The sequence below is a fragment of the Myotis lucifugus genome, unplaced genomic scaffold (assembly GCF_000147115.1).
Source record: "Myotis lucifugus unplaced genomic scaffold, Myoluc2.0 scaffold_200, whole genome shotgun sequence".
Taxonomy (NCBI): domain Eukaryota; kingdom Metazoa; phylum Chordata; class Mammalia; order Chiroptera; family Vespertilionidae; genus Myotis; species Myotis lucifugus.
In genome coordinates, this window is record NW_005871248.1 from 703,033 (window position 1) to 725,942 (window position 22,910).

Here is a 22,910-nt window from a genome sequence, read left to right on the forward strand (position 1 = left end):
TGTTTGTTTTAGCTTTTATTTTAATTATATGCTTATACTACATATTAAATACCCCTACTCACCCAGCTGCTTCCTAGAATTAATACACACTCAGTGTAGAAAACTTGGAAAACTACAAAGAGTAATTCCATTAGTACATTTTGGGGATTATCTTTCTAGTTTTTATGTGCACATGAATTATATGTATTATGTGATTTATTTACCAAAATGGTATACTGTATTTCTTTGCAAACTGCTTTATAAAGTAATAATACAGTTTGTGATGTCAGTAACATATCTTCTACAACATGGTTTAATAACTGAATTTCCTTTATGAATGACTATAGTTTACACATAAGTAACCCCATTTAAAAAATATATTTTATTGATTTCAGAGAGGAAGGGAGAGGGAGAGAGACATAGAAACATCAATGATGAGAGAGAACCATTGACCGACTGCCTCCTGCATGCCCCACACTGGGGATTGAGCACGCAACCCAGGCATGTGCCCTGGCTGGGAATCTAACCATGACCTCCTAGTTCATAAGTTGATGCTCAACAACTGAACCATGCCAGTCAGGCAATAACTCCATATTTTTTACATCAGTTATGTTAAATTTTTGTTTCTATCTACTACAAACAATTTACTATATTTGGATATTATCTTTGGTGTACTGGGTGACATCCAACCCACTGAACCACACTGGCCAGGGCTGTGTTTTCTTTTCAAAATTATGAAATAAATAATTCTATATAATAAAAGCCTAATATGCAAATTGACTGAACTGCAGAACGACTGGTGGAATGACTGGTCACTATGATGCGCCCTGACCACCAGGGGGCAGATGCTCAGTGCAGGAGCTGCCCCCAGCCCGCAGGTGCCAGGCCAGCCAAGGCAAGTGCCAGCGGGGGCCCCCCAATCATCCTGCCGGTTGCCCCACAGAGAGAGGTGACCGGCGGCAGCGGCGGTGGGGGATGGGGCTGGCACTGCCCCCCAATTGCCCCGCTGGTCACCTCCAAGGTGAGTGTCAGCAGGGGCCCACCGATTGCCCTGCTGATCACCCCATAGATCGGGCCTGATCGCCAGCCAGGCCTAAGGACTCTACCCATGCATGAATTTTGTGCACTGGGCCTCTAGTATGCTTATAATAAAACTAAACAATTCAAAAGTATATAGAACAAAATATAAAAGTGCCCTCTCCTTCCCCATCTGTGCACCCTTAATCACTGTCAGCAATTTTGTAGTGGGCTTACAGATTTTTCTCTATTTATACACTTATGTATATGTGTGTTCACATGGGCATGCATGTGACTTCTAGGTTTTGTGCCATGCTTAGAAAAACTTTACTCAAAATTGTAAAATATGCTGTTCAACTTTTTTCTGGTACTTTATGGTTTTCTTTTTTCATATTTAATACTTTTTAAAAAATGTTTTTATTGATTTTAGAGAGAGAGGAAGGGAGAGGATGAGAGAGAGAGAGAGAGAGAGAGAAAGAGAAAGAAACATCAGTGTGAAAGAGAAACATTGATTGGTTGCCTCCCACCAGAGATTGAACCCGCAACCTGGTGTGAGCCCTGGTTGGGAATCGAACCCATGACCTTTCAGTGCACAGGACGATTGATGTTCAACCAACTGATACACACTGGCCAGAGCTCATATTTAATTCTTTAATTTATCTTTATTTTTGGTATGTTGTATTTAAGGAACTATAATTTAACAAAGATTATAACTTATTTTTAACTTTGTTTCAGTTATAATGGTTACATAGCAAATTACTTCAAAACTTAGTTGTATGAAACAATTTATATGCTCATGGCTTCCATGGGCTAGGGATTTGGATGTGGCCTTAAGGGGAATGGCTTGTTTCTGCTCCACAATGTCTAGGACCTCAGCTGGAAGTGTCAAATATTGGAGGGGCTGGCAGAGTCAGGCTTCTTAGGTATAAGGCATCCCTATACCCCTTTGTGGCCACTCCCTGTGGTCTCTCCTCTATGGCAGCTTCATAATAGCCAGACTTAGTATGACAGAGTTCCCAAGGCATGAGGTAAGGAGAAAGACAGACTGGACAGACAAATAGCACTTGCGTTGTCTTTTATGACCTAGCCTCCGAAGTCATATAGTGTCACTCCCACCACCTTTTATTGACCAAAGCAGTTGCAAATGTCTACCCAGGTCCAGTGTCTGTGGGGGGAAATAGACCTGTTTCTTGATGGTCATGTGTTATTGTCATGTCAGAAGAGAACTTGGAATGGATGTAGATTGGTGTGGCCCTCTTTGGATTTTAGAATTTAACTTAAAAATACCTTTGTGTGAGCTAGAATAATTTTTTAATTTTATAAACTTTTGCTATTTGTGTTGGGAGATAATAATTATAGGAGTAATTACAGATTTTTTCAAAATTAATATAAGGAATTGATTACATACTGATTTAATGCAAAATATAGCAAATTCTTAGTAACCCAGGGATGATTAGGCAGGTTATGGATTGTTTGGTACTTTTTAAAATCTTTATGTGATTAAAAAAACCAAAATAAATAATTTTCATTGTATTCAATTTATATACCCAATAAGGAAGAATAGATGAAAGTTGCATTCAGCCTTTTGATTTATATTCTAAAAGACTGAAGCAGTTAATACTAGTGAATGCTGGTAGCTTTGAGTTGTGTAGCTATAAATCTGGGATTTTTAATTTTAATGTGCATTCTGTTTAGACTAGAATATGATTTCTTTTGGGCCTATTGCTGATGATTTTCATGACAGAATTTTCATTCTAGCCATAGGATAGAATCCATCATTATCACTGATGAGAAGTGGTGGATGATCTGCTGGTATGTAGGACTATCTTGCATGGCAGTTATGTCCACTGTTGCTATTCTGGAGTGAAAACAGTGAAAGGAATGGAGAAGACAGGTATAGCCCCAGGGAAGCCATAAGCCTTGGGGAAAAACCTGATCTGATGATATAGTAAGAGAATGGCTATGGAGAAGGTAGCTAATTTGCTAAAATGAGGATAATCCACACATGAATAATTGAATATTCTCTATATGCAGTCTCTGGGAAATTGAGAAATTAAGTTCTTGATTTCTGTGTAAGTATTGTTGAATATTCCTAGGATATATGATGATTTTGATCACTAAATTATTTAAATGGATGATAGTACATTTAATCTATATTAAGATGAAATTAAGTACATTGGGGCCTTGACTTACTAGTGTCCAGACTAACGAGTTTTTTGAGATACCAGCTGTCTCTCGGCCGATTTTTTGCATTGAGTTGATAGAGTAATTTGAGTTAACGAGCTCCTTAACGAGCTCGGTCTCGGAACGAATTAAACTTGTAAGTCAAGGCCCCACTGTACTGTATAATTCTTTATAAATTAAGTTCAGTATAGTTCTTTATATTTTGCTTTAAAGCCTTTCAAAATGTATTTACCTGAATTATATCACTTTAGCTTCACAATGCCCCTTTCTATGTTGTCATAGTCTGCTTGAGCTGCCATAACAAACTATCATTGACTGGGTGGTTTAAACAACAGGAATTTATTTTTCATAGTTGGAAGTTCAAGATCAAGGTGTTGGCAAGATCAAGGTGTTGGTTCCCTGGTGACAACTTTCTTCCTCGCTTGCAGATAGCTGCCTTCTTAGTGTGGCGTCCTGTGGCAGATAAAGAGAGACCCCTGTTCTCTCTTTCTCTTCTTATGAGGGCACTAATACCATCGTAGGGGCTTACCCTCATTACCTCATTTACCTACCAAAGGCCTCACCTCCAAACATCCATTGGGGGGTAGGGCTTCAACATATGAATTTTTGGGGAACACATTCAGTCCATTGCATATGAAAGGAAGTATTTTCTTAATTTATAGATGAGAATATTGATCCCAGAGTAGTTTAAACTAATATTGAACATTACCTAGCTAGTACATTATAGAACTAGTCTTAAGTCACATACCCTTGTTTTACCACTTAATGCAACAGTTTAAATATACAGGTTAGAAATAATTTTATGTTGTTATTTCCCAGCATGACTAAAATTTATCTTTAAGTCTCTGACTGTATTTCATATTCCTGTCAAACAAATAAAGCTTCTCCTGGTTCATTGAACATATTTTGTGTTTTTCTGAGATTTCTTCTTTTTTCCTTTGAAAGTCTACTCATCCACCATTTCTATGACACTCCTCTGATTATTTTTTTTAATTTAGTTTTTTAGATGCATTTCTATCAGTGGAGCTTGCATTTTTTAAAATTAGCATGTGCTTATTTCGTTCTTCCCCTTTCTGTTTTAAAGGGAACTGTTTTTAAATATCTATGACATTTCTATTTGTTTTCTCTTGAATGATTTCATTTGTACTTTTTTGTTTGTTACCTTCTACATCTCTTGTTTTGTAACCCATAACACCAAGTCCTAAATCTCTCTTGACTATTTCTTTCCACTTGCTGTATTATTACCCTGACTTCATTATCTTGCCTAAACTACTGTATAAACTTCTTATGACTTGACTGCCTTTCTCTAGCCAGTTTTAGTTTCTTCCTTTCTGTTCTTCATACTACAGCAAGAGTGATATTTGAAAACAATAGAGGGCTTGGCTACAGTGGCAGTAAGGAAATAATTACTGAGTGAATCAGTAGGTACTGATGTCCTCCATCTTCTCTGTTCCTACAATCAAGTGTTTGTATAGAAGGAGACTGCAGAAGGATTGCACACTAAACATTTGGTTTATGTCATGCTTTTAGAACTTCACTAGGAATCCCAATTTCCTTCTAGTGTTCATTCCTCCCTGACCCTCATTTTATTCTTAATCACCTCCACTCAGACACAGATTTATCCTTATGTTTGACTCTTTATTTAGAATCTGGTTACCTTAATCATAGGAACTTTAAATCTATATATAGAAAATTAATTATATAGAGTTTTGTTTTCTTACCAGGAAATAGCAATAGTACAATGTTTTTGTAGAGTTTAGTGCTTTTGTACTCTAGTTCTTGCATATATAGCACATTCTTATTAGATTCCTAGAATATCTTTTACCTTTAAAGAACATATTGCTTCCTCCAAAGGGAACTAAAATAACTTCTTTCTTTTATTTAATTATGGAAAATTTCTAAACTTACAAAAATATAAAAATAATAATGAACCTCCATGTTACCTGTTGCCCAACTTCAACTTGAGCAATCCCCTCTGCCACTCCCAATTATTTTAAAAGAAATAATATTTTTTTATATATAAATATTTCAGTTGAAATAACTTTTTCAAGGGCCCCAAATAGCTGATAGAGAACCAGAATTGGAATCCAGGTGTGTGTCACTGTTATACAGACAGCACAGCTTCTTGCTTATCTATATACTAGAGGCCCGATGCACAAAATTCATGCAAGGGGCTCGGCCTCGTCGGCGCTCGCGCCGCTTGCCTCTGCCTTGGCCCTGCCGCTGCCTCTGCCTTGGCCCACCGCTGCGGCTTCATCCAGAGTCATCCGGAAGACGTCTGGTCTAATTAGCATATTATGCTTTTATTATTATAGATATTTCCATCCGTGTCATTGACCCATTTACCATTAAACCCCTGGATGCTGCCACCATCATCTCCAATGCAAAAGCTACAGGCGGTCGGGTTATCACAGTGGAAGATCACTACCGGGAAGGTGGCATTGGAGAAGCAGTATGTGCCGCTGTGTCTGGGGAGCCTGACATCCTTGTTCATCAGCTGGCAGTGTCAGGAGTCCCTCGAAGTGGGAAACCTTGCAAATTGCTGGATATGTTTGGAATCAGTGCCAGACACATCATAGAAGCTGTGAAACACACTTTAATGAATTAAGATAGCTGTGTTCTTTAAAAGTCAGTCTGTTGAGTTTGGTCTTAAAACAGTTAATCTTTATATTGCATTAATGCTAGATGTTATCAAACTATTGTTTATATTATTGCACATTTTTAAAACATTTAACACCTTTCTTTATTCCCAATTAGAAATTCAAGTTAACTACCTTTCGGTTAAACTGTGACTGTATACACAAATGCTACTCTCATTTTTGAATAATTGAAGTAGGTTATAACCTCATAAGTAACAGAATAGCAAACAAAACAGCTACGCCTAATACAAAATTTTCTGAGAAGGTTATAAATAAATGTTGGGAATCAAAATAGAGTTAATAGTTTCTTAAATATTTCTAATTTCCTTGTAAGAAAATGTGAATTTAATTTTAGACTTAAGTAGCCCAGGTTTTGAAGCAAATTTGAGCTTTCATGTAATGCAATTCTACCTTCAGCTTTCCAGACATTGTTTGACTGCAGTTAGTTGCCTTGGGATTTCCTCAGAAGCTTGACTTCATCTCTCCTCCGTAGTTTAGAGGCCATAGAGCAGCAGTGAAGGTTCTTATAATCATACTGCTTTCTTTTTTTTTTTTTTTTAATGTATTTCTTTATTGATTTCAGAGAGGAAGGGAGAAGGAGAGAGAGAGAGATAGAAACATCAATGATGAGAGAGAATCATTGATCGGCCGCCTCCTGCACACCCCCTACTGGGGATCGAGCCCGCAACCCAGGCATGTGCCCTTGGCCGGGATCAAACCTGGGACCCTTCAGTCCGCAGGTTGACGCTCCATCCACTGAGCCAAGCCGGCGAGGGCCATACTGCTTTCTTAAAGAGATGAAAGCATAACTAGTTCTAGTCTGCATACTACACAGTTAGGTGAGGTTTCAAAAATGTTTCATTTTTTTCAGTGACCAAACCAGATTACTAACTAGCTTATATTCATTTACTAAGATTACTAAAGTTAATGTAATAAAGAATTTTAAAACTTCAACTTTAAAAAAAAAGTCGCCTAAGCGACTGTTCAACCGGTAGCTATGGCATGCACTGACCACCAGGGGCAGACGCTCAATGCACAGGCATGGAAACATGGAACAGACTGAGGGAAGGGAGATAGGGGAAGGGCGGGAAGAGATTAACCAAAGATCTTATATGCATAGTAGAGGCCTGGTGAATGGATTCGTGCACCGGTGGGGTCCCTCAGCCTGGCCTGTGGGGATCGGGCCGAAACTGGCAGTCCAACCTACATACCCCGAGGGGTCCCGGATTGCGAGTAGGCGCAGGCCAGGCCAAGGGACCTCACCAGTGCACTGGGCCTCTAGTAAGAATAATAGAACATTATCCCCAATTCTATTACTCTAAAATGTCAGTTATTTTCATTACTTTTTAGTGGTACCTTTTATTCTATTGTCTGTCTCATCCATGCATGTGAACATTTTTAGTGAACATTTTCTATTACTCCTTATTCCTTAAGGAAAAAAACACAACAAACTCAACTAGAGTATATTGTTATCCTTTAAACTGGGAAACTTGCTTGCTAATCATTTTCTGAAGTTTATTGTTTGTGGGGAAAAAGTCAATACCTAGATAAAAATTCTTAAGTAAGTTGATAGTTTGTTTCTATGATATCTTGAGGATAAAATTGTCTTTTCTTTTGGAGTAATTATTTACCTAGAGGATATGTTTAAATTTCTCAAAAGATTTCTGAGTGTTGAAGTCTGAAACATCTCCTTGGGGATAAAAGATTCTTCTTTCTTTCTCTAGACTGAATCTAAGTTTCAGTTTGTGAATGATATCAAGGGAAGTGCTACTGACAAATGTTTTTACTAATGGAAAAAAGAAGGGATAGAAGCTATTTAGCCTATAATTTGTGCTGATTAAAATATTTGTAATATGTTATCTTGAAACTATATATGGTACATTTGAAATATTGTTTCCTACTTTATTGAAATACTTGGTAAAATGATGTGTTCTTATTTTTCCTCTTAAGAAGTAATATTCAAGTAAATAATACCTGTAATTAATGTAAGGATGTATCCTTGTTTTAATAGGCATTAAGCATGATGGGACCATGTGTGATACCTGCCGCCAGCAACCAATCATTGGCATTCGATGGAAGTGTGCAGAGTGTACAAATTATGATTTGTGCACAGTTTGTTATCATGGAGATAAGCATCACTTAAGGCATCGCTTCTATAGAATTACTACACCTGGAAGTGAGCGGTATGGGAAATAGTTTTTTCTTCAGTTGCAATTTCTTGTTTGTATTAAAATTTTATACTACTCAGCCTTAAAAATAGGATTAGGAAAGCTTCTAAGAGCTAGGTTAGTCAGGAGGTAGCAGATAGCAGGCTAGAAGTGGACCAGGCTTGCCTCTGTGAAGACGAAGCTCTAAGTGTTTTTCCAAGATAATCTAGGTTATTCTTTCTCTCAATTAGAGACCTGGCACTACTCAGTATTTGGAAATGCAAGGGTAGCCCAAGAGAGACTGATTATTTTCTTTATTTTTTTATTAACAAGCTGAAGTGTTTTTATTATTATTATTTTGTTGATTGATTTTTAGAGAACATTGATTTGTTGTTCCTATTATTTATGCATTCATTGGTTGATTCTTATATGTGCCCTAACAGGGGATTGAACCCCCAACCTTGGATGCTGCGCTAACCAACTGAGCTACCCGTCTAGGGCTGATTATTTTCTTCTTGCTATACCTTCTATTCTGTTAATTGCTACCTCTAGGGGTCATTGATTCAATCAAGAGGCATTTATTAAGACTTTGAGGCAGCTACTATGCTTGTGTAAATTTGAAGGTAAAGTACAGTATTCTTAAAGAGTTTTCATGTTAAGGGATTATTTGATCAACAGTGATTATCATGTGATGTTTTATACTCTTTGTAGGGATATGTACTGTCTTAGGAGTAAGAGAGAGGAGTGTTAATTGTGAATGGGCATAGAGTTTCAGGTAATTTAGTCTTATGTAGATATGGATAATGCATAGGAGCACGAATCTAGCCAGTCATAGGGAAGCAGCAGAAATAATAGAAAAATGGATTTTGGTGACCTGATTTTTCAGTTCAAATCATGGTCCTGCCATTTATTAACTAAGTAATTTGGAACAAGTTATTTATTTTTGTCTTTTGTTTACAATTTTTAAAAATTAGAGTATAATAAAGATATTCTAAAAATGAATAGAATAATGAGATGAAAGCAGAAAAGCAAAAGGAAAAAACCCCCAAATCTTTTTGGTTTTATGAATGAGAAGGATGCAGAATACGGGTAGATGCTCGGAAAACCCAGCTGGTCCAGATAATTGAGTTTAGAATCTTTTTCAAGGTCCACAGTCTTCTGTAGGTATGCAGAACTTTGGAGGGAGTTTAATGCAGGTCAAATCTAGGCCACAGATGTATTTTACTTGACATATACCATGTTCCAAAATTTTGAACAATTGTTAACCTTTTGAAATTGGGTGATTTCACACAAAAATCTAAGTTTATGAATTCTTAAAACATGCACACATTCACACACACTCTCACACTTATGTGCATACCCCCCCAGAAAACTTAGCACTGAGCCTATGTTTGTTCATGGCAAGAGTTTGCTGAAGCACAGGAGCACCTGTACCCTGTAGACAAATCTGTGCCTGAGTTCACTAAAGTCCCTACCACTCCCTGTTGTCTTTCTAAATAAGCCTGAGGTCAAGTGCCACTTGCCATTTTTCATTTCTGTGGCGCTGTTTTTCTTAGGAACTTGTTTATATTATTTGTTTAACAGTTGTATTTGATTTGAGTTTGCTATCTCTAAAGCAGTGAAGAGTATAGTGATACTTTGAAGTGGTTAGACTGGGTTCATATGTGGATTTCATTACTATTTAAAAAAATCTTTTATATTTTCAAAATAGCCTTTTATATACTGTTGTTAAAAAATAATGTTACCTATTTTTAATCAAGTTTGAAATCATTTTATTTTCAGGGTTCTATTAGAATCTCGCAGAAAATCTAAGAAGATTACAGCCAGAGGGATCTTTGCAGGTGCCAGAGTGGTACGAGGAGTAGACTGGCAATGGGAAGATCAGGATGGAGGAAATGGACGTAGGGGGAAGGTAAAACTTTCTTCTTATTTCATCATGTTATTCTAGAATATAGTATGTCAGGAGATTTTTATTTATTACTATATTAAATTTTGTGGCACATTTTTTTCTATGCCAGGAGCAATTTTTTAAATCTTTTTTTTTTTTTAATGTGCCTCAGGCATGAAACAGCTCTGGCCATCGACACAGGCATCAAGCTAGGATGAACTAAGGACTGTACATCTGCTTTGCCCCTGACTGATATAAGAATTTTTTAAATCTTAATTTGTCTTTTTTCTTGAAAGAAAAAAGGTTGTTCCTGCTCCATTGTAAATATTGGTATGTCTTGAGAAAGTTGTTGGGTAGATTTTACCTTTCTACTTTTAGGCTTCAATATTGCCACTTTTTGCCCAGAATGCCTTTCTAAACAATCTGTTTGGGTCAGTCCTCCCTGAGCTTTACCTAATACTCTTAACTTTCTTGCTATTACAATTTCACTTGTTTAGTATATTCTATTCTTTCAAAGACCTGAGTCTAGGGCAGTGATGGCGAACCTTTTGAGCTCGGCGTGTCAGCATTTTGAAAAACCCTAACTTAACTCTGGTGCCGTGTCACATATAGAAATTTTTTGATATTTGCAACCATAGTAAAACAAAGACTTATATTTTTGCTATTTATTTTATATATTTAAATGCCATTTAACAAAGAAAAATCAACCAAAAAAATGAGTTCGCGTGTCACCTCTGACACGCGTGTCATAGGTTCGCCATCACTGGTCTAGGGGTAATAAGCAGCTACTTTGTTACCTAGTCCACTTAACTCTTGTTACTCTTCTCAGGTAGTGTATAGAGCTATTTAGGGTCAATTTTAGCAGTTTTTCTGAAGGGAATTGTGTAGAGCCTGTTTCACTGGGGTGGGATAGCCAGAGATATTAGGCTAAATGGGTTGTTGGATTTATTTATTTCGGATTTTGTTGCTTTTGCTAATCATTCATTGATTCAGTCAAAAAATTTGTGTTGAATTATGTATACTCTGTGTTATCCTAAATGCTAGATGCACTGAAATAAATAACATTTCACATTTGAGACTTTTTATCATTGAGGAATGATTATTTTTCTTACTTTAAATAATGTTTTTATTTTTCAGTTACAGTAGACATACATTATATTAGTTTCAAGTGTATACCCCAGTAATTAGACATTATATAACTTACTAAGTGATTACCACAATTAATCTAGTACCCGTCTAACACCATACATAGTTATTACAATATTATTGACTGTATTCCCTATATTGTACTTTACATCCCCATGACTATTCTGTAACTGCCAATTTGTACTTCTTAATCCCTTCACCTTTTCCATTCATTTCCCCAGACAACCATCAGAATGTTCTGTCTATGAGTCTTTCTGTTCTGCTTGTTCATTTATTTTTCTCTTTAGATTCTAAGTCTAAGTGAAATCATATGGCATTTGTCTTCCTCTGTCTGACTTATTTCACTTAGCACAACATCCTATAGATACAGCCATATTGTTGCAGATGGCAAGATTTCATTCTTTTTTTGACTGAGTCATATTCCATTGTATATATGCACTATTTCCACTTTATCCATTCATCTTAGGCTGCTTCCATATCTTGGCTATTATAAATAATGCTGCAATGATATAGATGCATATGTCTTTTTGATTTAGTTTTTTAAAAAAAAAAAATTCCCAGAAGTGGAATTGCTGGTTCCTTCTTTGTCTTGTGTTATATAGCCTTTGCTTTAAAGTCTATTTTGTTGGTATAAATATTGCTATTTTAGCCTTTTTTTGTTTTCATTTTCATAAAATACCTTTTTCTATACCTTTATTTTCAGTCTGTGTATGTCTTTCAATCTGAAGGGAATCTCATGTAGACAATATATGTAAGGGTCTTGTTTTGTTATCCATTCAGCCATTACATGTCTTTTGATTGGAGCATTTAATACATTTGCATTTAAAATAATTGGTGATAGATATGTATTTATTGTCATTTTATTATCCTTGTTTTAGACCTTTCTTTTTCTTCTTAAAGATCCTTTAACAATTAGTGTATTACTGGTGTGGTGGTGTCATCACTCCTTCAGCTTTTTTTGTTTGGGGAGCTCTTTATATGTCCTTTTATTCTAAATGATAGCTTTGCTGAGTAGAATAATCTTGGTTATAGGTCCTTGCTTTTTATCACTTTGAATATTTCTTGCTACTATCTTCTGGCCTGCAAAGTTTCTGTTGAGAAATCAGCTGACAATCTGATGGGAGCTCCCTTGTAGGTAACTAACTGCTTTTCTCTTGCAGTTTTTCAGATTCTGTCTTTTTCTTTGATTTTTGGCATTTTAATTATGATGTGCCTTGGTGTGGTCCTCTTTGGTTTCATCTTGTTTGGAACACTGTGCTTCTTGGACTTGTATGTCTATTTCCTTCACCAGATTAGGGAAGTTTTCTGTCATTATCACTGTTGATTCCCTGTAATGTATTCTTCATTACACTTAGGTCTTCATTTCTTTCTGTTTCTTTATGTTTTCTAGTTCCGTTTTTATGTTTCTTATCTTTGTTGAAGTTCTCACTAAGTTCATCTTCTCTTTCCCTAAGTTTATTGAACATCTTTATAACCAGTGTTTTGAACTTTGCAGCTGGTAGATTGCTTGTTTTCATTTTATTTATTTATTTTTCTGGGATTTTTTTCTGTTCTTTCATTTGGATATATTTTTTTTGTCCCCCCATTTTGGCAGCCTTCCTCTATTTGTTTCTATGTATTAGGTAGAGCTGCTACGTTTCCTGGACTTTGTATGGTGGCATTAATTAATAGTGTCCTACAGGGTCCAGTGGCACAGCTTCCCCGATCACCTGAGCCGCTCACTCCAGGAGAGCTTCCCAGCTCCCCAGAGTGGGCTACATCTTCTTCTTGTAGTTGAGCATTGATTGCTATTGACACCTCAGTGGGAGGAATTTACCTCCAGATCAGTCAGCTGTGAGGACTGGCTACCACCACCATGGAGGATCAGCTGTGCAGGCTCTGACACCATGGAACAGGACTTACTTCAGCTGGGCTCTGATGCCTCTGAGCCTGTTCCTTGAGTGTGTTGCTCATGAAGGCAGTTGGGTGGTGCTTTGATGTGTTCTGAAGCTGTCCACCAAGTGTGCTGACTCTGGGGCCTCCAGGGAGGAGCTGGCCAAGTTTGGGGCCACCTGGCATGAGCTACAAAGCAATCTGAAGATGGCTACTATTTGTGCTGGGCTTGGAGGTGCCCAGGAGAGGCCAGCCTGTGAACCAAGGCTGACTGCCACTATTGTCAGGCCTGGGCCACTAAGTGAGAGGTATGACACATATCAAGGCCAGATGCACTTATTTGAGAGATTTTAGAAAAGTCTGAAGCATGAGCCAAAAGAGGCAATTTGTATGGAAAAGCCACTGGATATGCATAGATGGGCTGCAGTTGGGTGGGGCAAGGTCTCAGGGAATAACCAGGGTGGGTTTAACAGTGTTAGCCACGTTGATGAAGACTCAGATATGGCATTGTCTGCCAGCTCTTTGGGAGGAGGGCTCAGAAAAGGGACAATGACCTCTGCCAGCACTTCTATCTGGAAAAAAGTTGTTCCTTCAGCTCTTTTCCAAATGCCAGGCAATTAGTTCCTCCTCATATGTTCCTGCACCATTTGAGCTGCTCTCCCAGCACTGTAGCTCAGAGCAAGTAAATCTGTTCTCCTGTGGGCCCCTTCAAGAGGAACACTTGGGACTTAAGCCGCTGTCTGTCTCACTCAGCCACAATCCCTGTTGGATTTACAGCCAGAGATTATGAAGACTTCTCTTCATGGTTTGGAACCCTGGGCTGTGTGGCCTGGTGTGGGGCTGCAGCCCAGATATTCCTTCTGATTTTTATCTGACACACGTGGGTGTGGGACCACCCCCTTCCACATCTCCACCCCTCCTAACAGTCTTTTTTTCCCTTCTACCAGTCTCTGTGTGGTTGTGGAAGGAATCAAGTAAAAAAAAGTCAGACAATAAAAACTACACTTGCCCTGACCGGATGGCTCAGTTGATTGGAGCATCATCCTGTACACCAAAGTGTTGTGGGTTCAATTCCTGATCAGGGCACATACCTAGGTTGTGGGTTTGATCCCCAGTCAGGGCACATGCGAGAGGCAACCCATCAATGTTTTTCTCTCACACCATAGTGACAGAATTTAACTTGAAAAAATCCATTTGGCACCAATGTATACAAAAGAGGCTTTTCAGTTCCTGTGATTTCTTCAGATGACACAGACTTTAAAATTTTTTTCTCTACAACAGCACCATAAAATACATAGCTTACAAAATGATTTATTTAGTACAGTGTAAAAATGAAAGGGTCATTATATGTCGTATTTGAAATAATCTGTTTTTCAGGTAATTCCTTAAACATGCTAGCATTCTAAGTAACTATGAAGGATGGCTGATTGTAAGCGTCAACATGGAGAAAAGTAATAAGTGAACATGTACTATTTCCCATTCTTAGCTGTAGACTGGTTTACTTGAGAATACCCACATTTAGTGCTCATTGTGTATCATTTTTGTGTAGTTGATTCTTGGCCCTTAAGCTGTAGTAACCCAGTAAATTTTTAAAATAATAAGTTTATGAATTAGACTCTGGTGCCATGTGGGGCCTTGAGATTGTGTCTGGATTTCCATGGTAGATGCACATGATGTTTTAGCTTAGATGGCCTGCTTTTTGAGGCAACTGAAGGAACTTCTAGGAAACAAAATCACTCAAGTCTCCTTGAACATTGCCATCGAGCCTCATGCTTATCATATTTTAGCTGACCAGAGAGCAGATTAATCTTGAATCATTCTGTATATTTGGTCAAAGATTTTGAATTTTGTATTAAATAGTGAGTTTAAAAGAAAACACTCTTCTTAAAATGAACCTTTAAGAGTAAAGATTTAAAATTTTGTATTCTGAAAATCTATTATAATCACTAAGCCTTTCAATTTAAAATTTCTGTAGTGGTTTTAGAAATTACCTTATAATTCTGGAAAAATACCTCATTATAATTCAATTATGTGTTAGAAGTGACATATATTTGGCAATTAAGTATTATTCATATCTTGTTATACAGAATAATAACATAATTTTTAAGATTTAAATATAATTAAAAGAACCAACCTCTTCTATCTCCCTTTAAAAAATAATTTTCTCAAAAAATTCTCTTATAGGTAACAGAAATCCAAGACTGGAGTGCATCAAGCCCACATAGCGCAGCATATGTTCTCTGGGATAATGGTGCTAAGAACCTTTACAGAGTTGGCTTTGAGGGCATGGTAAGTCGTAAGAACCACAAAAGAAAATATTGAATGGATGAAAGAAGGGAAATAATTGTATTTTTGAATTTTTTCTTTTTAAAAAAAATTTTTATTTTGCATCCTTTTTTTCTTTTTTTTTTTTAAATTTTAATTTAATTTTATAGTTTAAAGTATTACAAATAGTAGTACATATGTCTCTTTTTTTTTTCCCCATTGACCTTCCCCCGGCCTCCCCACCCTCCTGCACATGCCCTCACCCCACCCCCACAGTGTCTTGTGTCCATTGGTTATGCTTATATGCATGCATACAAGTCCTTCGGTTGATCTCTTACCCGCCCCCCCCCTCCAACACTCCCTAGTCTTCCCGCTGTACTTTGACAGTCTGTTCGATGCTTCTCTGCCTCTGTATCTATTTTTTTGTTCATCAGGTTATAATGTTATTTATTATCCATAAATGAGTGAGTTCATGTGGTATTTTTCTTTCACTGCCTGGCTTATTTCACTTAACATAATGCTGTCCAGTTCCATCCATGCTGCTGCAAATGGTAAGAATTCCTTTTTTATAGCAGCGTAGTATTCCATTGTGTAGATGTACCATAGTTTTCTAATCCACTCATCTGCTGATGGGCATTTAGGCTGTTTCTAAATCTTAGCTATTGTAAATTATGCTGCTGTGAACATAGGGGTGCATATATCCTTTCTGGTTGGTGTTTCTGTTTTCTTGGATATATTCCTAGAAGTGGTATTAACTGGGTCAAATGGCAGTTCCATTTTTAAATTTTTGAGAAAACACCATGCTGTTTTCCACAATGGCTGCACCAGTCTGCATTCCCACCAGCAGTGAAGGAGGGTTCCTTTTTCTCTGCATCCTCTATAGCACTTGTCATTTGTTGATTTGTTGATGATAGCCATTCTGACAGGTGTGAGGTGGTACCTCATTGTTGTTTTGATTTGCATCTCTCAGATGATTAGTAACTTTGAGCATGTTTTCATGTGTCTCTTGGCTTTTTGAATGTCCTCTTTTGAAAAGTGTCTATTTAGATTCTTTGCCCATTTTGTGATTGGATTGTTTATCTTTCTTTTGTTAAGTTGTATGAGTTCCCTGTAAATGTTGGAGATTAAACCCTTATCGGAGATAACATCGGCAAATATGTTCTTCCATGCAGTGGGCTTTCTTGTTTTGTTGATGGTTTCTTTTGCTGTGCAGAAGCCTTTTATTTTGATGTAGTCCCATTTGTTTATTTTCCCCTTAGTCTCTCTTGCCCTAGGATCTGTGTCTGTAAAGATATTGGTAAGACATATGTCTGTAATTTTGCAGCCTTGGAGTCTTGTAGGATTTTTATGGTTTCCCGTTTTACATTCAAGTCCTTTAGCCATTTTGAATTTGTTTTTGTGTATGGTATAAGTTGTGATCTAGTTTCATTTTTTTTTTGCATGTATCTGACCAAATTTCCCAGCACCATTTATTAAAGAGGCTGTTTTGGCTCCATTGTATGCTCTTGCCTCCTTTGTCAAATATTAATTGAGTATAATGGCTTGGGTCAATTTCTGGATCCTCTATTCTGTTCCATTGGTCTATATGTCTGTTCTTGTGCCATTACCAGGCAGTTTTGAGAACTGTGGCTTGGTAATATAGTTTGGTGTCTGGTATTGTGATCCCTCCAACTTTGTTCTTCTTTCTCAGGACAGGTGTGGCTATTCGGGGTCTTTTTTTATTCCAGATGAATTTTTGGAGAGTTTGTTCTAGATCTTTGAAATATGCCATTGGTATTTTAATAGGTATTGCATTGAATCTATAGATTGCTTTAGGTATTATGGACATTTTAATGATGTTGATGCTACCAATCCATGAACATGGTATGTTCTTCCATTTGTTTATGTCTTCTTCTATCTCTTTTTTTAATGTACTATAGTTTTCCGAATACAGGTCTTTTACATCCTTGTTTAAATTTATTCATAGGTATCTTAATTTTTTGGTGCAATGGTAAATGGGATTGTTTTTTTAATTTCTCTTTCTGTGGGTTCATTATTGGTGTATAAAAAGGCCATAGATTTCTGGGTGTTAATTTTGTATCCTGCTACATTGCCAAATTCATTTATTAGGTCTAGTAGTTTTTTGATAGAGTCTTTGGGGTTTTCTATGTATAGTAACATGTCATCTCCAAATAAGGACAGTTTTATGTCTTCTTTTCCAGTTTGGATGCCTTTTAAAAAATACATATATTTTATTGATTTTTTACAGAGAGGAAGGGTGAGGGATAGAGAGTTAGAAACATTGATGGGAGAGAAACATCGATTAGCTGCCTCCTGCACACCTCCCACTGTGGATGTGCCCGCAACCAAGGTACATGCCCTTGACCGGAATTGAACCTAGGACCCTTCAGTCCACAGGCCGACGCTCTATCTACTGAGCCAAACCGGTTAGGGCCAATTTGGATGCCTTTTATTTCTTCTTCTTGTCTGATCGCTATGGCTAGCACTTCTATTACTATGTCGAACAGGAGTGGTGAAAGTGGGCATCCTTGTCTTGTTCCTGTTCTTAGGGGAAATGGGTTTAGTTTTTGCCCATTGAGTATGATGTTGGCTGTAGGTTTGTCATAGAGGGCTTTTATTATGTTGAGGTATGATACCTCTATTCCCACTTTGCTGAGAGTTTTTATCAAGAAAGGGTGTTGGATTTTGTCAAATGCTTTTTCTGCATCAATTGATATGATTATGTGATTTTTGTCTCTCAGTTTGTTTATGTGATGTATCACATTTATTGATTTGCGGGTATTGTACCATCCTTGCATCCCTGGAATAAATCCCACTTGGTCATGGTGTATGATCTTTCTAATGTACTGCTGAATCTGATTTGCTAGGATTTTGTTGAGGATTTTAGCATCTATGTTCATCAAGGATATTGGCCTGTAGTTCTCTTTTTTTGTGGTGTCTTTGTCTGGTTTTGGGATTAGGGTAATGCTGGCTTCATAGAAAGAGCTTGGAAGTGTGCCTTCCTCTTGAATTTTTTGGAATAGTCTGAAGAGGATAGGTTTTAGTTCTTCTTTGAATGCTTGGTAGAACTCTGCTGCAAAGCCGTCCAGACTAGGGCTTTTGTTTGCTGGAAGATTTTTGATCGCTGTTTCAATTTCTTTGGTAGTTATTGGCCTATTCAGGTTTTTTGATTCTTCTTGTTTGAGTTTTGGGAGTTTGTATTTTTCTAAAAATAAGTCCATTTCATCTAGGTTGTCCTTTTTGTTGGAATAGAGTTGTTCATAGTATTTTTTCATAATCATTTGTATTTCTGTGGGATTGGTTGTTATTTCACCTCTTTCATTATTGATTTTGTTTATTTGGGACCCTCTCTTTGCTTCTTGGTGAGCCTGGCTAGAGGTTCATCAATCATGATTATCCTTTCAAAGAACCAGCTCTTGGTTTTGTTGATCTTTTGTATTTTTTTGGGTCTCTTTTTCATTTATCTCCTCTCTGATCTTTATTATTTCCTTCCTTCTGTTTATGCTGGGCTTTTCTTGTTGCTCTCTTTCTAACTCTTTGAGTTGTAGAGTTAGGTAATTTATTACCATTGTTTCTTGTTTTTTGCAGTAGGCTTGTAGAGCTATGAACTTCCCTCTAAGACTGCTTTCACTGTGACCCATAGATTTTGGATTGTTGTGTTTTCATTGCCATTTGTTTCCATGATGCTTTTTATTTCTTTGATCTCTCTGGTTATCCAGTCATTGTTTAATAGCATGCTATTTAGCCTCCAGGTGTTTGATTTTTTTAAATTGTTTTTATTGTAGTTGATTTCTAGTTTTATGCCATTGTGATCTGAGGAGATGCTTGATATGATTTCCATCTTCTTGAATTTGAAGAGACTTTGCCTGTGATCCAATATATGGTTTATCTTTGAAAATGACCCATGTGCACTTGAGAAGAATGTATATTCTGTGGCTTTGGGGTGAAATGTTCTGAAGATGTTAATTAATTCTATCTGATCTAGTGAGTCATTTAGGATTGATGTTTCTTTGCTGATTTTTTTATTTAGAGGATTTGTCCCATGGTGATAGTGGGGTATTAAAGTCCCCTACTATGACTGTATTGCTGTCAGTCTCTCCCTTGATATCCTCCAGAAGTTTTTTTATGTACTTGGGTGTTCCTATATTGGGTGCGTATATGTTTACCAGAGTTATTTCTTCTTCTTGGATTGCTCCCTTTAGTATTATGAAGTGGCCTTCCTTATCTGTTGTTATGTCCTTCACTTTGAGATCTAATTTGTCAGATATAAGTATTGCTACCCCAGCTTTTTTTTCATTTCCATTCGCCTGAAAATTTTTTTTCTATCCCTTCACCATCAGTCTGTGTGAGTCCTTTTTTTCTGAGGTGGGTTTCCTGTAGACAGCAGATATATGGGTCATGTTTTCTTATCCACTTAGCTACCCTATGTCTTTTGTTTTGGGCATTTAATCCATTTACCTTTAAAGTTATTATTGGCCCTAACCGGTTTGGCTCAGTGGATAGAGCGTTGGCCTGTGGACTCAAGTGTCCCAAGTTCGATTCCAGTCAAGGGCATGTACCTTGGTTGTGGGCACATCCCCAGTGGGGAGTGTGCAGGAGGCAGCTGATCAGTGTTTCTCTCTCATCGATGTTTCTGACTCTCTATCCCTCTCCCTTCCTCTCTGTAAAAAATCAATAAAATATATTAAAAAAAAGATAAGAGACATAAAAGACATTTAAAAAAAATAAAGTTATTATTGATAGGTACTTGTTTGTCGCCATTTTTATTCTTTACGCCTGTGTTCCTTCTTTGCTTCCTATTCTTTTTACAGCAGACCCTTTAGCATTTCTTGCATTGCTGGTTTGGTGGTAATAAACCACTTAGTCCTTTGTTGTCTGTGAGGCTCCTGATTTCACCCTCAATTTTGATTGATAGCCTTGCTGGGTACAGTAGTCTTGGATTCAGACCCTTCCTTTGCATTACTTTGTATATTTCATTCCATTCCCTTCTGGCCTGATTTGTTTCTGTTGAGAAATCAGTTGCTAGTCTGATGGGGGATCCTTTGTAGGTAACTTTCTGTCTCTCTCTGGCCGCTTTTAATATTCTTACTTTGTTGTTGGTGTTTGCCAATTTAATTATAATGTGCCTTGGCATCGGTCTTTTGGTGTTCATTTTGTTTGCGACTCTGTGAGCTTCTTGGATTTGTGTGAGTTTTTCTTCCCTATATTAGGGAAGTTTTCTGTCATTATTTCTTCAAACAGGTTTTCTATTCCTTGCTCAGTTTCCTCTCTTTTGGTACTCCTATTATGTGGATGTTGTTTCGTTTCGTGTTGTTCCAAAGTTCCCTTAGGCTCTCCTCCTGTTTTTTAACCGTTTGAGTCCCAGGGGGTATTGAAAAAAGCACTGTCGAAGAATCCCAAACAGCGCATTGTCCACAATGTTCGAAATGTGCTGGGTTTTCTCGACATAAAATCTCAGCGCGATCGCGCTGCTTGGGACTCAAACGGTTAAGTTTTTTTTTTCTAGATGATGCTCTGCTTTGGTATTTTTTCCTACCTTGTCTTCTAGCTCACTGATGTAGTCCTCTGCTTCTTCTAGTCTACTGTTGATGCTTTCTATTATAGCAGTGATGTCATTTTTCATTTCTTCTTGGTTCTTCTTCATTTCCTCTTGGTTCTTACACATATTGTTGAATTTGTCTTCCATTCTTTTCAGTGACCTCATGACCATTTCTCTGAATTCTTTCTCTGACATATTGCTTGCCTCCACTTCGTTTACTTCCTTTTCTGGTGATGCCTCCTTTTCTTTCATATGCGGGTTGTTTCTTTGTCTCCTCATGATCTCTCTTCTCCGGGTGTCTGGTTATGTAGCTCTCTCTCTCCTTTCCCTTGGTCAAATCTGACCTTTCCGTGAGAAGTTGCAGAGCTCCTCTGAGTCTGTGTATTCGTGCTGCTTGAGATCTGGTGTTCCTGGGTTTGCAGCTGGTCCCTGGGTGTTGTGGTTGCAGAGTCCTGGGATGTATAGGCCTCCGATAACAGCCACTCTCCCCTTCAAGATGGCCCGGACTCCGCGGCAGAGACAGTTGCTCCGGGAGAGATTTCAGCAGCAGTGGAAACTGCCCTGATCAGGGGAGCCCTGTCTGGCAGTCCCCAACAGTCCCTTGGAGTATAGCTGTCCCTCACCCACAAATATACACTCCCCGTACATCCACACACTCTCCTTTCATTCTCTCACTCACATACCATCCTGCAGTCTGTCTTCCCATCAGCAGCCATCTTCCTGAATTTTTTCTTTTGTCATCTCTTTTTGTCAGAATACAGACATCTGAATCATCATTAATATATAATAGAAGGGGAAATCTATAAAATTGAAAATTTAATAAACTTTACATTTTTACTATATTTGCTTGAACTATTTAATAGTCAGTGTAAGAATCTAAGACTTAGAATCATCTGTAAGGCTGCTCCTTGGCAGGGGCATGGAAAATAGTATTATAATGAGATTTTATGGTGTATTTGCATTCTAGGCTTTGATGGCTGATCCTATATAATAAAAGCCTAATATGCTAAGTGTCTGGTCATCCGGTCGTTTGTTCAACCAAAGTGTAATATACTAATGATATGCTAAGGCCGCTCAACTGCTTGCTATGATGTGCACTGACCACCAGGGAGCAGATCGTTGACCGGTCGACTAGTCATTATGACGTGCAGAGGGCAGGCTCTCTGACTGGTAGGTTAGCTTGCTGCTGGGGTCTGGACAATCGGAACTGAATGAGATGGGCTGGACACGCCCTGGAGCCCTCCTGCGGTCCCTCCCCGCCTGGCCAACACCCCACATCCCTCCCTGGCTCTTATCGTGCACCGGTGGGGTTCCTTGGCATGGCCTGTGCCCTCTTGCATTCCAGGACCCCTTGGGGGATGTTGGAGTGCTGGTTTTGGCCCGATCCCGCAGGCCAGGCCAAGGGATCCCATTGGTGCATGAATTCGTGCATTGGGCCTCTAGTAAAAATATATATTACAATAGATGTTAAAATTAATTTTTTTGTTTTTGAGGTTTACCCTAAGGTTTATTTTAATAATAAAGTATAATAGTAATGTAATAGTTGTGTAATCAATACATATATTCAAGCACTCTATTTCATGTTTCTAAAATAAAAAACAACTGCCCCTCTGCTTTTTTTTTATTACAATATCATTGACCATATTTCTGATGCTGTACTTTGCAGTCCCCATGGCTGTTTTGTAACTGCTAATCTGTACTTCTCAATCCCTTCACCTTTTTATGCTGAGAGTATGTTTTGAATGAACATTTTTTCTATTTTAGGTATTGAGCTATACTTGACGTTTTCAAGAGTGATTTTTTGTTTTCCTTCTTAGTCTGATCTGAAGTGTGTCCAGGATGCCAAAGGAGGTTCTTTCTACAGAGATCACTGCCCTGTGCTAGGTGAGTTAGCAGAATGGAGGAAATAACTAAATAATGGGTCAGAATTCATGGAATCATTAAAATATTTAAGTGGACTTTTAACAAATTAGTTATCATTAAAGCTATTTGAAGAGATATTTTTTTGGTCTTATTTTGGTTTTAAAGAATTTGTCCTTTTAAAAAAAATATATTTTTATTTCAGAGAGGAAGGGAGAGGGAGAGATCGATAGAAACATTAATGATGAGAGAGAATCATTGATTGGCTGCCTCCTACACACCCCCTACTGGGGATTGAGCCCACAACCTGGGCATGTGCCCCTGACTGGAATCGAACCTGGGACCCTTCAGTCCTCTAAAGGGTCTATCCACTG

At 37.8% G+C, this 22,910-nt stretch overlaps 1 protein-coding gene across 1 annotated transcript in view; it reads left to right on the forward strand.

Moving 5' to 3' along the window:
• Positions 1-2,877: 2,877 nt before the first annotated feature.
• MIB1 (mindbomb E3 ubiquitin protein ligase 1) overlaps positions 2,878-22,910 on the forward strand; it is a 102,042-nt gene continuing 82,009 nt past the window's right edge. Inside the window, exons 1-6 of the mRNA XM_023761169.1 lie at positions 2,878-2,890; positions 5,496-5,702; positions 7,831-8,002; positions 9,749-9,878; positions 15,057-15,161; positions 22,494-22,560. Coding sequence (XP_023616937.1) covers positions 2,878-2,890; positions 5,496-5,702; positions 7,831-8,002; positions 9,749-9,878; positions 15,057-15,161; positions 22,494-22,560 — 694 coding nt within the window. The remainder of the gene's footprint in view (positions 2,891-5,495; positions 5,703-7,830; positions 8,003-9,748; positions 9,879-15,056; positions 15,162-22,493; positions 22,561-22,910) is intronic.